General features: G+C 30.6%; 1 protein-coding gene across 1 annotated transcript in view; it reads right to left on the reverse strand.

Moving 5' to 3' along the window:
• LOC143074071 (uncharacterized) overlaps nt 1–18,396 on the reverse strand; it is an 86,574-nt gene that overhangs the window by 58,006 nt on the left and 10,172 nt on the right. Inside the window, exons 6-10 of the mRNA XM_076249619.1 lie at nt 12,718–12,767; nt 10,558–10,620; nt 7,178–7,228; nt 1,351–1,470; nt 1,024–1,149 (exon numbers count right to left, since the gene is read on the reverse strand). Coding sequence (XP_076105734.1) covers nt 1,024–1,149; nt 1,351–1,470; nt 7,178–7,228; nt 10,558–10,620; nt 12,718–12,767 — 410 coding nt within the window. The remainder of the gene's footprint in view (nt 1–1,023; nt 1,150–1,350; nt 1,471–7,177; nt 7,229–10,557; nt 10,621–12,717; nt 12,768–18,396) is intronic.

Below are 18,396 nucleotides of genomic sequence, written 5' to 3' on the forward strand. Positions count from 1 at the left end.
GCTCTGCCCCAATTATTTTTAAAGCAGACAAATTAATGTGATGAACGTTATAATTTAACACGGTGATATGAATCCTCCTCTATATTTGTGAATCAAAGTTTATGCCTTAAAAGTAATCATATAAAACATTGTTTCAGAAGAGAGACAATAACGACAATGCATTGTTACAACTATTCTACCTGTTTTCCTTTTTAGATTACAATCGTTGAAAATTTAATAAATACATTTCAGCTTTTATATCTGAATTTGTATTGATATCGTATGTTTCACTGTAAACTTGTATTTAGGTTTTAGAGAATAAAGTATCTACTATCTTATAGAACTATTAGGTGGAACTGTTATATTTGACGAAGACATATGTGTCCCTACATCCAAAGTACGGATTTCTTTACAGTAAAGATAAGACAAAATAGAGACATTATATTATTTGAAAGTGTATTCTAATGGCAAAACACTGGATGTTTAATTGGTCACATAGGTTGAAATGGCAACTACTTAGCGATGATATGATAATGTTTGACATGACAATATCCGCCCCGGAACATCTTTGATGAGGAATAGAAATACAAAAAAATTCACTACAGAATTTGAATGTTTTATCAATACTTTCTGCACGTGTCTCCATAGGACAGATAATATATGTAACAATACATTTATTGTTAAATACATGTATTGATGTTGAACCTCATTATCAAGGCGAAGATATATATCTGACAAACCATCTTTTGACACAACAACTTTATTAAAACAAATATAACTAAATATCAAAATTTTTAGCTTGAACATGGTTGAATGAAAACAAAAAAAAATGCAAGAAAAATATTCTAAAACATAACGCATCGCCTTGTAAAATTGAAGATTTAAATTTTTGTGCAGAAAATATTTCATTAAGATTTAAAAGATGTTGTATTTGAAAACACAAGCATTTATTGTTGAATGTGTAGTTGACTTCCAACTCATTGTCTAAAGTTTTTAACATCAGTTAATGGTATTTCTTAAATAATAAGAGTGCGGCATGTATACCTGTAGCAAAATCATTATTAAACAACTGATACTGATATTTGTTGTGTTCACTTTCTTCAATGGGGTTTGCATTGTCTTGCATTGGCAGGTGTTTTATGCCAGGTTTGTTTTTATGCAGTTTGGGACCTGTAAAGTCAATAAAGATATGAATTGTTAACAAATGACTAAAATCTTCTTAAAATTGAAAAAAAATCTTTTAGAAAAATTCTAAAAATTGAAAAAAAAAACATTTTTATGAATGCATATTACTCGAAGTAACTTCCGATAAAAGTTGTGTCCAGACTGTATATAGTAATTGATTATCCTGATCACTATCGTCAAACATACCTGTAATAAGCTTTGCTTTGAGCCCATCGTCCCGAAATTTATGTTCCTCTATTTCGTCTTTAGTATGAATATTTGTTTTATCAGGATGTATTTCTTTCTTAAACTGATCGATATAGTAACCTGCAAAATAAATCATTAAATACAAAGGAGTAGGTCCGGTAAGGACCGATTTTGGCCTCAAATTTCAAGTTCATCTGACGAACGATTTTGACCACTTTTTAAATACTTAAGTGTCTATTTTAATTGAATTAATTAGTTTATGGGAAAGATTTTAACTGATTTAGTCATTAAAAACGATCCGATTCAAGCTCAAATATGACAAATCTACCAAATATGCCGAAAAATGTCACTTTTCAGATGGTTTTTGGAAAAAATGGAAGTGGCCGCATCCGTGTTCATCCTCAACCTTTATATATGTTATGTATTATCATCAAATACAACTTACATTTTAATATTAGAGATAAACACGAATGCGGCCACTTTCGTTTTACACGAAAACCGTCTAAAATTTAACTAAAATGCTAGAATTGTGAAGATTTCAGTAATTTAGCATGACTTAATGGTGCTAGTACCCATTGTATTATCAAAAACAGCCCATATTTATGTAGCAGAAGCATTCTACTGTCCAATAAATAACTAAAAGTTAACATTTTAACAATTTTGTAAAACTGTTATATTTTGGGGCCAAAAAGGGGTCTTACTGAACCTACTCCTTTCAAATGAAGGTATATTTTTTAAAATTGACATCAGGGAAACAATTATTTATATTTCCTTAAAAATTATGCATACGTAGAAAACTAACATATAAAATAAGGCTAAAGATATGTGTTATTGATGTTAGTTGATAATTGCGTTGATTTTAAACTCCAAGAGTTAATTCGAAAACAATTGCTTAATCAATGATACGTCCTTTTAAATTTGATTAAACCTTCGAATATTGTACCAACACAAAATACTATAGACTCAGTAAAGACACAGTAAAATGTTATTCAAAACTTATCTACGAAACTTCTTCTAAAATCAAATTAAAGACGTATTATTCGTTAAAATAAAAAATCAGACGAACCACTCCTTTATTGGGAGTGGCACTCTTTGAACAATGTCTTAAAATCAGCCATTCCACCTTTCAGTCAAATATGCACACCGTCAACCAATTCAAAGCTGATAAAATGATCAGGGAGTAGTGTTTTTAATAAACGAACTGAGGAGAAGCTATAGTGATACTTAGTTTCATTAAAAAATAGCAGAGATCAACTACAATCTGAAAACTTTTATAACAAATCTAGTATAATTGAAATCTGTTCTGTGAAATTATATGCTAGGCCTCTATCAATTTGGTTTTAAAGTTAGTTACTTTTAAAATATATATTTAAAAAAAAAAATAATAAATCGGTCTTCTTTTCAAAAATTTTACGATGGCGTGTGGTCTAAGTATTTGAACTATAATAATGATATTGTGGGTTTCAATCACGCACATGACAGGTAAAATTGACCCTACCTTATATAGACTAGGTTTGTAAGCTTTTCTACCGAATTTCGTTGTTTCTCTCCGGCAATAACGACTTCCTTCATTAAAGTGGCGTAAATTAACAAACAATCAATCAATCAACCACAAATTACAACGAATACGTATCGTGTATGTTATAGAAAAACAATGGGTATAGGGTAACCATCATTATTCATTATTAATTCAAAACGGCCCCTAGCACTGGCTTGAGTAGAATTACTTACTGACGTATATGTATAAGATGCATTACCACCCAATAGGGCGGGGTCAAAATAGATCATACTGGAAAGTAGTACATATTTAAAACAAAATAGTTCATACGCACAGGTGTAAATCGTTAACTATGTAGTATATATTGTAGATATTAAAGAATCAGATGAAATATGAAGTACTGGTAATTCATGCAGAACAGAAAATTTACTGATAGTTTCAAATAATACGAAAATAAATTATTGAATTTTGATATTGAGGGCATATGTATCCTGTTTATCAAATATAAAGTGCCTGGTATGGTGTATTCAAAATTCCGGTAACCATTCCATTGCAGTACGGTCTGATGTATAAATACAGGTATATTGATCTCACGTCCTTAAATGTTTTGAAGTGAAAAGTTTAACGTGGTTAGGAATGATGACCATGAATAGGTCGAATACGTCCTATTTTAGTATACAAAATGTCCTATTGAACATTGAGAGAATGATGATGTAGCACCTATAAGGAAAGTTATCTTGAGAATAAATACACCATTATTTTAAAGATACAGGAGAACATACATATCACATGTATCAAGCATATGGAAACTTTCTACATATGAGCGTCAATGATGAGTCTTATGTAAACGAAACGCGCGTCTGGCGTACTAAATTATAATCCTGGTACCTTTGATAACTATCTACACAGTACGAGAAGCAAACTCCGTTAATATATATATGTTACAGTAAATAGGTGAAATTAGGAATTACACGTAATAACTAAACATTTCAGTAAATACCTGTAATTACTAGCCAATTTAGTAATTACATGTATTTACTAGTTGTTTCAGTAATTACTGGTAATCACTGATTTTTTTTGTCATTTTTACAGCTATTTACTAACTTGATGTTTTTGTTTTAAAATTAAAAACATAATACAAGATACCAAATAAGAAAGTAAAGGGATAGTGATTTTAAGGGAGCTTACGTAAGGATGTAGGAATATAAGGCACATCAAAAGTGCATACTCTTTAATGTTTGTGAATTGAAACTGGAAAACCGGTGTTTTATAGGTTTTAAAACTCTGTAAATATATGCATGCAAGACAATGATATCTATCCAAAATTGATTTTTTTTGTAAATTACTTATAAATGGACTAGTTTTTTCCCCAGATTACATACACTCTACAGTTAAAGTTTTTAAAACATTAGGTTTTATAAACCATCCTGAATTTTTACCCAATTTTGACAGAAACTTCTTACAGTACTAGTCAAAAGATAGTATCTCATGGACAATTTTAAGATTAATAGCAAAAGTAGCCTATTTGTTCTGCAAAACCCTTACAACTTGAATAGCTTAATACATCGACAACCCATCTCCAGCTAGAGGTTGAATTGAAGGTCACATGAATACATATTCAATGAGGTCCAAATATTCACTTGCAAGTGCACAACTGGTTACCCTTGTTTCTCAGCTAATTTAGCAAAGTAGAATCAAATTGGCTGCTAACAGTGAATTATGATTTCACTATATCATTTTTATTAATGATTTAACAACAACAAAAATAAATCTTTTTTTATATCTCGAAGCTAATGCACATAACAGTTCATTCTAGTTCTTAACCTACATAACGTTATCTTTTCTTTATAAGGTACAAAAATGTAGTAAGTCTAAATATTCTTCAAATTCAAAGTTTTCTTTTTAGAAATTTAAAACATACTGCTTTGGGAGAATTTTTCATTTCTGATTTCCATGTCTGCTGAAATTGGTCAAAAATTGTTAATGCTCAACTTGAACCATTTTGGATTTAAACTAAACATCTAAACATGCTAAAGTTACTCTGATTTAACCAAATATTTTAAAGTCCATAATTATTTATTCAAGATATTTTTAATACAAATCAACCATTCAATACAAAGTTTAAGAGTACTAACTGATCTTCTAGTTAGTATAATATTACCATAACTTTTGATGATCTGAACATAGTACAACATTGTTTTAGCAGTCAGTAAATAGGTGTAAAAATTCATTTTAAAATAAGTAATTACTGGTAATAACTGGACTGTTTCAGGAATTACTTGTATTTACTAAGTGCATCGGGGATTACCTGTAATTCCTAAATTTTAGTAAATACATGTAATTCCTAATTTCACCTATTTACTGTAACATATACAAAAAAGCTATGTGTATTCAACCCTTCCGAATCATGATTCTGTCGATAAGCTGACATACAATACATTCAAATGTTACCACGGTTTTAAGTCAAAGCGTTTTTATAATTGTATGACTAACATTTCAATAAATTCTAACAAATAACTTTAAAGTCTCGAAAAAATAATTACTATAGTCCATAATATATTGTAATAATGTATTTAACATACTAAAATCATTTGAAGACACAACCGATGAAACCGAAGATATTCCTAAGAAGACAAAGAAAAATGGCTGAAACACTTTATCGATCAAGAGAATTCAAAACAGATTGATGTTACCTCCGAAATGGGTTTATAAAATAAACCCTAAGAATATAGAAAATAATAATTTAGAAACTTTAGAAACTGATAAACCAGTAATTTGCTCAAAATTAAAATAGAATTAATAAAAGATAAATTGTTTGCCAAAAATATTCAAATCGAAAGATAGACTTACTTAAATGATAGATGACCAATCAAGTTGCAGTCAACTTCGTTTTAACGAAATCTACAGTACTACAGAACTACAGATAGCATTTAAAAATTAGAATCATATTTTGATATTTGATGTAAAAATGAAAATAAATTTTATGGTGGTTTTGTAGATTTAGAACAGGTATTTGACTAGGTATGGAGATATGTCTCATTGAACTATGGAGCTAAGTAAACAAAACAACATGTGATTTTTTTGGTTTGAAAACTCAAAATTTTAAATCTTTAGTTTAATTACCAGTCAAAGTTGCTTATCATGAATTACCCTTATTTATTTTAAACCTCTGAAGTAGCCTTCTCGACTAACCTATCTTATCTCTAATTTAAAGCTAAAAACGAACCAATCTTATCATATCTTTTTTTTATGAAAATTTGTTTAGACTTAATAAAAACCATTCAGAGGTTATATAAAATGAGTACTTAACACTACTTTGAAATTTAGATTAATAATAAGATGGAAAATATTGAGGAACAAAGTAAACTTTCTTTAAATAAGAATCTTTAATGTTAAACAAATTTTACATTTCGAACACACTTTAGGAACAATACATTTTATTTATAAAACATATACTATACAATTATTAAAAAGAGTCTCTCAAGAGCCTGAATCGCTCACCTATCTATATTTCCTTAATTTTTGATCAGTGAATATTTTTTTCTATACATTTTCTATATATCCATTATACATGTAATAATATTACAAATAATAACCAAAAGCAGTAAAATTTGCATAAACGTAACCAATTACGCAAGTGACCCTATAATGGTCGGTCAAACTAGTCTGAAATTATACAGCTGATAGATTTGTATTTTTAATGACTCCATGTCACCTTTCCTATAGTTGGGGTGGTTTTTTGTAGATAAAAGTCAAAAACTGCAGTTAATCACTTTATTAGCATTAGTGTGTTTCCGAGACTTATGACGTGTATGAGGAAGAACAGCTCACATCGACACAACTTAAACGGTGAAAATATTAAGTAATCCGATAATTGTGTCTTTCTATCAACCCACTAGCGACATATTGTCATTGTCTTGGATCGTTTGATACCGGTTAAGTAGTCTTATTTGTAATCCTGTGGAGTGTGTCCTATTCCTTTTTGTAACATTGTTTGTTTAAAGCGAAATAACAGAATACGCGTACGCTATCGACGAAGCTGGCCTTGCTAATTTTTGAGTTCTTGCAATACCCGCATTTTATGTTTGCGACCTTGATCTGTCCTCTTGATCTATAACTGAGATATAAACATCGGTAGCATATTGTCGGCTTGATCTCCGCTCCAGATAGGGTCTTGATTCTGTACTTATCCCTATTACTTCGACGACAGCATAGCCATACACTTTAACATTACGCAGCTACATTATCCCCATCACAACCTTCAATTAATGATATGTATTTTCATGTACAAATATGTAATCTTATGCGTGGCATATTTGTAAAACTTACCGTCAAGATGTGTAGCAAACATCGTATACGCTATTGTAACAGTTACTATTCCTGAAAATAAACAACAACAAAATGAATTAAAAACCGATTCTTCAGAGAACAATTAAAGGTCTTTCCACCTCGATAATAAGAATGAAATTTAAAACACTATGTTAGAAAATGTCACTCCTTGTTGAGGTAATTTGGTACTTCAAACTGATATAAAAAAATAATATTAATAGGTATATGCAGAAGACTTAATTGTTTTATAATGAACAAGAAAGAATTTTTAGAAAAGGTCAAAATCTAGAACGTCAAATTGACCTTTGACCATGATCTCAATTTCAAGGTCAAAGGTCAGTGATCTTAAATTAAAAGACCCTAGGTCAATCACTTGTATGGTTGTGGAGAAATACCGATTTCAAATACAAAAGGGGAGAAAACTCATATAAGGGTTGACCAAAACACTTCGACTTTAATGGGTTGAAGTTGCACCTTATCGTAAACAGCTATTTAGAAAACACATTATATCATTAACTGTTACAGTTTCTTTTGAATAAAGATAACAAGCAAAATTCAAAACTTAGAACATGACCTTGACCTCAATTTCCGTCAAAAGACTTTTAGCCTCTACGACTTAAATTGTGTGAATTTATCCAACATATCGCCTATATTAAATTTTCAAAGGGAAATAACACCCAAAAGATGTCATCCGATCACTCCAGTCAAAATTTACCAAATCATTCTTAAGAGTAGACAAACAAGTTGGTGAAAACAGTTTGTTAAAATCTTTTACGGTTTTAGAAATATAGCGATAACAAGAAAAAGGTGAGGGAGATAACTCCTATAAGAATAAGTGTTGGGTCACACAGGGTGAGTTTTGAAACCCCCATTACTGTACAACATCATCGGCCAAAAATGTATGCGATATGTTGCAAAACAAAAAAGCATCTCAGACGGCAGAAAAAAAAAACAAACAATAATGCAATAATGTTTTTTTTATAATTAGACTGTTTAATGTACATTCAATTCTTTCTGTTACGCTAAATACCACATTAATGTGTTTAACAAAAGGTTGAAAGATACCAGCGGGATATTCGAACTCAGAGATCGAAAATAAACTGACAACGCCAAACTACATCTTCTTTTTTCTATATATTGCCTAAATAAATATTGAATTGCATACACAAACATGACAAATCATTTATTTGAATATCTAAGTAAACATGAAATCCCATATCCCAGAGCCTATTTAAGAAAATAACACATTCATCCATCATGTCCATATCTCCTATCGGTTTTGACATAACATAAGGATGAACATTTTCACACAATAAAAAGTTAAATCACAAAAATACTGAACTCCGAGGCAAATTCAAAACGGAAAGTCCCTTATCAAATGACAAAATCAAAAAATAAAACACATCAAACGAATGGACGAAAACTGTCATATTCATGACTTGGTACGGGCATTTTCAAATGTAGAAAATGGTAGATTAAACCTGTTTTTTTAACGCTAACCCTCTCACTTTTATGACATTCGCATCAAATTCCATCATATAAACAGCGATGCGTGAACAAAACAGACATAACAGACAAACTTGTCAAAATAGGGGTACAGTAGTCATCACTGTATGAAAATCTCAATTAGAACAAAAACAAACAAATATTTAACAAAGAAGCACAACAAGCACCTATCAAATTTAACAAAAATATTCATTGCTTACTTATATATGTAGTTTAAAACAACCCATAAAGGATTGCAATAAGTCCTGTGACTAAATGGCAAGGTTCATATCAACTCTATTGCAGAGTCGCGTGTTTGACGTCAGAATGTAAACGTCACACAGGAAGAAATATAAAATAATTTTGTCGTTCAAAGTATTTTCAAAATTATGATTTTAAATGGGGAATAGTGGTATACAGCGTTGAAAAATCAAAAGTTATGATAGAAATATGGCCAATATAGATTTTGAAGGGGTTCGAGATACAATTCTGTTTTTAAAGTAATGGAAAAAGCCTTAATTGCTATGATGAGAACCCCGCTGATTTTAACAAAAAAGATTGATAAAGGGACGGCTGTATGAAGTTTAGCAGCAAATTACATCCACATTTACGACGAACACATACTAATGCAAGTTGAATTTGTGCACTGTTTTATAAAGCCCGACACAAAAACCCGGAGTTCTTACGTGTTGAAAAGGTAATGGTTCAGAGGTAGACACCTTACCATACCTTGATACATATTCTGACTCAGTGTCAACCAAATATTTACTTTTACTTCTATATGCGCATTGAACTCTCAAAACAGGACTACCATATGGTATCATAAAAACAATGTCTTAACAAGACATGTATATTTGATGAATATATTTGGTTGATATTCATTACCGAAACCAAACGGTAATCTTTCTCTTTTTATCGCTGTCAGTACAGATTGTCGACTTCAACTAGAATCTAAGACAAAGGTTATGATTTCAACTTTACAGTTTTCTCCTTCCAATTATATAGTAGTTATATACATTCTGTCTCATCGTTTGACGCCTTTTAGTTAAAGCGTTACATGTCTCATATATTAAAAGTTTTATTTACAGGGCTTAGTGCTTATGTGTGACTTAATTCATTATCAACCTGTTTTCAAGGTTAGGTTTCATCGTTTCGTCCATCGGGAACCACTAGCCACTAGCCAAAAAAGACATCACCATATTTTTAGCGTTAGATATCATTTATATGTTAAATTGTCTGTAAACTAACTAAACATCTTGAATCTTGAATACATATTCTTAACCTTATTTGGATATTTGCAGGTTACAATCTCATTAACGGCATAGTAGACAACACGTATGTGTTGACCTAAAATGTTTCTGACATATCAAGTTGGTTGTAAACCTACTGCTGATACAATAACATGAATTAGTTAAAACACCAATGATAGATTATCTAACATTTAATTTTGTGTTTGTTTTTTAAATATGTTTCTAAAAAGTTTATGAACTAACTATGTGATAAGCCCTCTGATCTGTTCTGATGCGAACACCACTAATGAGAATTATATTGACGAAACACGTGTAAGGTGTACACATTTATAACTCAGGTATTTATGAAAACGTTATAAAAACTACTGCAAAGACACAACTGATGTTATGTAGACGAAACGTGCGTTTATAAGCCTGGTATCTGAATTTACAGTATATGATTTAAAAAAACAATCTGGAATTGAAAAATCACATAAATGGTAAATAAAAGCACATCATATTTATTTTGTTGCGTCAGTGGCTCGATTTATTTTTTCTTCAAAGTATATCAAATTAACAAATAAAAACAAAAGTGAGGAATATCCTGAAAAGTATTTAGTCTTTACACATGCCGATGAATGCAGCAAATGATAACATAATACATACCTATCAGAATAAGTATGATAGCATGGCTTAGGAGATTGTTGTGTCTTTTGAAGTCTGAAATAACTAAACACAGTGGTTTATGTCAATACTATTCCAATGTTCATTTCAAAAATTGAAGTATTTTAGCATCGCGCAATTTTTTTTTCTAGGTTTGGGGATGGGGGGCAAGAATATCAAAAATGAGAAGCCTGTCCTTGTGAGAACTAATCAGAACAGGATGAAAATACATAGTTTACCCAACAAAAAGCAGACACTAATTGTTTACAAAAAATTAGGATCGCAGAATTAAAAAAATATCCTGGTCCAGCATATCAAATGATTGTTCCTTTGTTTAGAACAAATTTACGACAAAAAGAGTTTCCAATTGTCACCTATCATTTCTTTTTAGCAAAGTTAGTTGTATTCTTTACCTTTACATTCCTCTACATAGATTGTTTTCTCTCATTTAATGATTCAAAAATTGGTGACCATGTTGAAATCATCTACGACATCGAAGTTGAGATAAAGGATATAAAATATACAATTAAGTATGCTTCGTATGTTGCATAACATCTAGAACTGGACAATAAAGTTCGAATGAAAATAAAGTTTTACGACAAACGAGATGATTTCAGCTTCCCAAGTTGGAACTTCCAGCAGCGATTGCAGCGATTGTATAACGTGATTATTATCTCACAGTTGAAACAATATTCCAGTGTTTGTATTTCCTGTCACGATTTCCTTGACAAAGAGTTACTGCTCACAAGAATGGTAAATTTTCAGAAGATGAAATCAAAATCATCCCTACGTTTATTTAACGGACGCCATCACGAGTTGGTTGACCGTTTGTGGAGTTTTCTTATCCCATATGACAACGGATATGTTCAACTTATTATAACTACTGCCCTGTCCTTCTTTCTCCAAATTTGACCTACCGTATTAAACATATGTCTTGGTTTGTACTAGAAAAGGACAACACGTTGGATGTCGCATATGGAACAGAGTCAGATTGACATATCGGAACATCTGAGATCAGCCCTAGTTTTTAGTGAGGTTCGTGTTTGTTCAGTCTTTGATTTTCTGTATAATGTTTGTGTACAGCTTGTCTTTTTGTTATTTTTTGTTACAGCAGCGTCTGCATATTAAGGAAAACAAGAAACAGCTTAAACATGCACAAATTAGCCAAATCGGTGATAACAGAAAATGAAAATGTACTTTTGTTGACATCAATATTGATAGTCTCGTCTAATGTTGTGCAAACATGATCATGTTAGTCGAGGAGGAAGAACGATGACTTCTCATTTAAGACTTAAGTTTTTTTTTCAACATTACGGCAAATAACATGTTCAAACTTTACAAAATATTCAAAATATGAAACTATTTTATTTAAAATATGAAATTGGCTTCAGAAATGCAGTAAAGAGGTATATCATCCGTTCCTTTCATTAACTAAAACTACAATTTAAAATTTTGTATTAAAAATTCAATCTTAGGGACCAGAACTAGACTCCTTACTAAGTTTACAATTCAAAACTGTTATTGAATATTGTTTTATTGTTATTAATATTGATTTTGTTATCAGTAAATTAAAAGCAAACTAAACACTATTGTTATATAATCTGTCGATATATGTAACTTGGCATTCCACAAGGTAATGTTTTGCTCTGACTGATTATGACGTCTTTACACTAAATCTGTTGGATGTTGTCTGTGTACTGATTGATGGTTAAGTCTTAGATGCATGATTTTTTTTTATTAGTTGTAAGTATGTTTGAACTAATTGTTAGTAACTGCGAATACTCTCAGATCAATTCTTAGTATCTTTTTATTGTTGGTATATACAAGTGCCCGGTCACGTTCACGTTAAGGTTTTGTACATAAATGTTGCCTTTTATTTTCTCGTTTGAATTGTTTTACATTTATCATTTCTTGGCCTTTTATAGCTGACTATGCGGTATGAGCTTGGCTCATTGTTGATGGCCGTACGCAGACAATTAGTTTTAATTTTTGTGTGATTTAGTCTCCTGTAAAGAGTTGTTTCATTAGTAATCATATCACATCTTCTTTTTTTTTTTTTTTATTTTTATCCCTTTTTTGAATGTATTTGAAAAAAACGCGTTCAAACCAAAATATCTAGTTGAAGGCAATACTTAGACGGTTTTAAATAATCTAAGTACTTACTGTTTATGTTATGATGTTCACCATATGAAAAATTTGTACGTATTCCGGATCTGCAATCAAAGTACAGGAACAATCATAATGTCAATAACTGACTTAACACTTGAAAGCTACAAGATTCTGATGATACATCTTTGTAAGAGTTTGTATGAATGTTGTCTTGACACACAAAGAAATTTATTAATCTTTCGTAACACTACCTTAGAGCTTTCAGATTTTTTTTTAACCTACTTCTTAAAAATGTCTAAATTTATCAGAAAAAAATGTATACATTCTTAATTTAGATTAAGTATAGAAGGAGCCGTATAAATATATTAATTGTTTTTCTGTTCATACATCATTTTAGTGTTACAGGATTAATTTGTGAAAGAAATTAACAATGATAGAAATGGCTTTAATTTATTTTTTATATTTGTATTCAAAATTGGATAATAGTCCTCATATTGTTTTTTATGAGGATTTAGTGATACTTATATATTAAAAGAATTAAGACGATAACATATAATTTGTAAGTTTTAATTCTTGAGTCAAAAATCCCTATGCTTTTGATATATTTTGCATTAAACTCATTAAATGATTTGTTTTTTCCATTTATATACTTGCTAAATTCAACGAATCAACAAACCAAGTTTCTTTTTGTTTCTCAATTGCAACAATTTGTTCATTTGTTTTTGTTACATGTGTCATATACGTATATTTTTTTTCAACTGCAACGTTGACCTGCAATATATCATTTTAATTTTTTTCAGATACAGCTGTTAATATTATGAAGAGAGTGTTTCAAATAATCATAGAATATCTAGTACAAGAATTTCAATATAGAAAAAAAACCTTCCGGCGAGAGCCCAGACAACGCATTAAAATACGAATGAGGATAGCGCATTAGATGATTTTTAGTTTTTTGTCGTGACGAGTTCAAATTATTTAATAATTTGGATTCGTGAAATAGTTATCCTTTTTATTTTTTTATATATTGACTATATACACCTAATTGAAATATTAGACCATGAAGGAAACTATATATTTGTCTACACATTTTTAATTGTTTTGATACAATGTCATCGACAACATTATGACAAAACAACTGATTAATGACTTCAGATGAAGGAAATTATCAGATTTATTTCACACTGAAATCATTGTTTATATTTAAACGTAAATCATTGTCAATGATTTAATCAATGCAATGATAATTAAAAAAAAAACATAATTGAAAAAACAATAATTATAGTTTTCTGATAGTATGAAGTTAAATCAGTGATATTGATTTCTGCATTTTCAAATTAAGATGACAAACACATGTGTTTCTGTATAGACATTTAAAAAAAACATATGAATATCTCGAAAGAAAAATCTAACTTATATTTATTTGTAATTTGTCGTCGTTTGTCAAATGCATACTTGCCATTAGAAAACGAATTAAATCTTTCATTGAATTAAAAAAAAGACAAATACATTTAGTTTTATCCGAATTGATTTTATAAAGACCCTGTTCAATATGGTTTATGAGCCTTAATTTTCATTCGTTTCCGATAAGTTTCAAAGTTTTTTGGAAATATCCTTGAATTTAAATACACAGAATAATTTATTTGTCCGTACCCTTTTTCAATATATCATTCTGTGAAAGATTAAATGTTTAATATTCCATCTACACATGTGTTGAGATGTTTTAATCTAATTGACGTTAAAGTTAATGCAATAGTTGTACAATTAAAGAATAGAGCAATCATATAACACATCGCTCTAATATCATTTTGTTGTACACAAATATAATTTAAAAGATTTAACTAATGATACTAATTTGTGTCATTCACTCCACAGTACAATTTGATAGCTGAACTAATAATATAAATAGGATTAGGACGTGTCCTAAGACCAACTTATGACAAGTCTTTGTCCTAAGTCATGTTCCCGAAGCTCTCTTAAATTAGGATATATCGCATTGTTCGTCCTAACTTTAGGACACCTAATTAGGTGTCATAAGATCATCCTATCTTCATTTTCACTTTGTGCATGCTTTGTGCTAATTTGTTTACGTAAAAATTGACATGAAATTAAGCGCACCATAGATCAGTGTATGTAAAGTGCGGATCCTAAAATATCATTTTCACTGTATATGCCAGAAATTTTTGATGTAGAATGATAAATAAACAGACGACTTTTTTTATTTTTGAAAAAAATGAAGAAAATTAGTTAAAAAGTATATGTTAAGAAACACATAATACCTATAAAACAAAGTAAGAGATGCGAACGGGTTTTTTTTTTTTTTCGCGCCTAAATCCCAATAGCTGTGAAATATATACCAAAATAGGTGAATATTTAGGACATTTCACGAACAGATCGTGCAGGTGTTTAATAACTAACAGGTAAGATGTTATTGCAGAAAAAATATTCATTTCAACACAATTATTAAAGTTGTATAACGTAGAATAGGTTTTGTCATTCAGTTTCTTCATATTGAACTGAATTCCACTATGGTGCTTTCTTTATGCGAGTCATGTTTACTGTCGAATAATGATACTATTCTTTCATTTTCACTGTAGAGCGATTCATTAGCATTGTATATGCGGCGCATTTTCACTGTATGATATATTTATTTTCTTATCTATTACGGCGTATTTTTTTTAAGCATGTAAAGCAAGACTATAGTTAGCGTGCTTGCTTCGGGTTTTTTTTTGCACAATCATTATGATAACACCCAATTTAATTCAAATATAATAGTTATATAAATACAGGTTAAACTATGCCGATACATATTGTTTAAAGATGTCAATCTTATTTACAAAGTTTGTATAAACAATTATACAAACTAAGCAATCAAGTCAACCAAAGTTTTGCTTTACATGCATTAGGAAATTAGCTGTAAAGCCTTAATTTAGCCGACTTGCTCAAACAATAGATAAAGTAAGAGACGGATTTGAAAAAAAATAACTTACGGAGGAAAGTTTGGTTTTAAAACACTCTAAATAAATTCAATAGAAATAACATTTATTTCAAATGTATTCCATTTTTTAAATTTCTTATGAATCGTATAGGGATCTTTATCCTTGTTTTTTTTATCCATTTCCATATCCTTGTTTTTTTTTATCCATTTCCAAGACACTTCACCACTAATTACGTACATCTTGATAAAGATTGAATCGTTGGTTTTCCCGTTTAAAAGGTTTTACACTGGGGCCCTTTATAACTTGCTGTTCGGTGTGAGCCAAGACTCCATGTTGAGGACCGTATTTTGACGTATAAAGGTATACTTTTATAAATTGTGACTCGTTTTGAGAGTTGTCTCATTGTCACATATGACATCTTATCTATCTGTGGCTCAACCCGAAACGAACGGGATAAAAGGGATAAAAAACACACTTTTTTAACATATTTAAAATGGGCTTAATATGAGTCAGAAAAGAGTAGAATAGTGGGTCGCGTTGGGGTATAAGCGTGACGCGGAATTGCCGATTTTTTTGTAAGCGTGACACGTGATAGTCAAATGATTGTGTCGTGAAAACGAGAAATAAAGTATAGCGGGACACGGAAAATTTTAAAAAATGAGAACTGCACAGTATAAGCGGGATACGGGAATCTGATAAAGCAGTAAGCGGGATCAGGGATCAGACCCCCACCCCCCAATGAGACCCGAGAATAAGATTTTTTTTTTTATATTCATCCTATTGTTACAGTCATGCCTTCAATAACAAATGTATCCCATGCATGCATTTTTATAGACAAAAGACATTATGAATATTTGGGGTTCTTTGACATGCTGAATCTAACCTTGTATCCAGTTTGGGGATTTTTACCAAGTTACCGAAACAGCCCACATAGAGGTCCAAAGGGTCTAAGATCATCAAACATGAATTGTAGCATGCATGTTGTGTACAATTACCCAAATGTGCATTGTTTGACCTCGGTGGTAGTATCCACTCGCGGATCTAGAAATTTTTATAAGTAGGGGTCCAATGACTACCTAAGAGTGGGCCCGCTCCAGTGATTTCATATAAAAGTAACCAAATGTTTTCCCAAAAAGGGGCAACCCCCTGTCCCCCTAAATCCTCCTCTGGTATCGAGCTGTTCATTACGGATAATTTTTTTTGTATCAAGGGTGCTCTACTTCACGTACCAATGCAAACAAAAAAGTTCGCCCACACCTTACATTTCATGTTTTAATGACTGTGGATAATATATGTCACATACCGTTTCACCTTATACAGTTAAAATCATGCAAGCAACAATCGAGTCAAGAACATTTGTTCTACCAAAACTGAATATGGAAATTGAAACAGTTGAGGGTACAACTGGGGAAAGTTAATATTTTATAAGCTTTTCTGTCACCATTGCGTTTCAAGATGCATATTTCTCTGTTCGCAAGTGTATTTATTGCGTGGAAGATAACGTCCTCAAATGTACTCGTCTCTATTTTACACAGACTGCACTTAAATTCCGCAATGTCAAATACAGAAATATCTTTTAATTTTTTTTTTTAAATCAAGGAAAAACGTAATTTGAAGAATACAATATGACATTTTGAGAAGCGTTTTTGTTACAAGTTTGAAAAACTATATATTTGATAAAGAATGAATGAGGAGTTTGTATTTCAATTTGAAAATATATTTATCATAAATTCTAAAGTCATCAACTAAGTTTTTTCATTTGTTTCAAGTGCATTTATCACATAATTCTACAATAAAAATTCCTCGCATCTTCGAAAATTCCACATCAGAAATGACTGCACTAACAGTGATAATTCATCGCATCTATAGTTAAAATGGATCGCTTTCAAAAATCGATATGCTATATTATGTTGCTTTTATAACACTTATTTGAACTTTAATGCTATGTTTGTACATAATAAAGACATATCACAATGAACATATGTAAAAACTTTCCTTCAAATCAAGTAATTTGGTATTTTCAAAACGTAAACAAATACAGTTTTCCCATGATCCTTTATTCTACAATAGACATACCCGCATATGACAGTGAAAATGAACTAGGTGGATTCGCACTTTATATACACTGATAGATTATTTAATAGTATATTAAGAAATTGTGTATGATTTTAAACTTTGAACCTCGTGTTTCACGATACGATGACACTACAATTTTCAAATTCTCATTTCAAAAAACATTGTATGCAGCTAAAAATTACAATCTTTTTTAATATCATTTTATAATTACATTTAACATCGTGCATTTAATAATGCATCTTAGTATACAAATTTCGTAAGCAATTGTATTAATAGCTTTCGTCTTTAATAATTTTTTTAGCCAAAAAATGCGTTGACTATTTTAAATTTCGTACTTAGGATATGTTTAGGACGTCCTAACATAAGATGCGTCTGAGATAGCTTCGAGACACAACTTAAGAGTGTCCTAAGACAATCCTAAGTCCATCCTAAAATTGGTCTTATCTACGACTTAGGACAAATCGTAGGATACTTTCGAGAACACCACCCCAGGATTAAAATTTGAGTTCAAACGCAAGTTTCGTCTACAAAAGACTCATCAGTGACGCTCGAATCAAAACGTTGAGAAGGATAAATAAAGATTTAGGGTTGAACATGTTGAAGATCATTGATGACTAAGAATTCTGATTTTTAGTTGGTCGAATACGACTAAGGTGATCTATTCATAGGGCATTATAGGGAAGACTATCCTTTTTTCGATTTAAAAAAACCGAGATAATTT

Source organism: Mytilus galloprovincialis, chromosome 5 (assembly GCF_965363235.1).
Source record: "Mytilus galloprovincialis chromosome 5, xbMytGall1.hap1.1, whole genome shotgun sequence".
Lineage (NCBI taxonomy): Eukaryota > Metazoa > Mollusca > Bivalvia > Mytilida > Mytilidae > Mytilus > Mytilus galloprovincialis.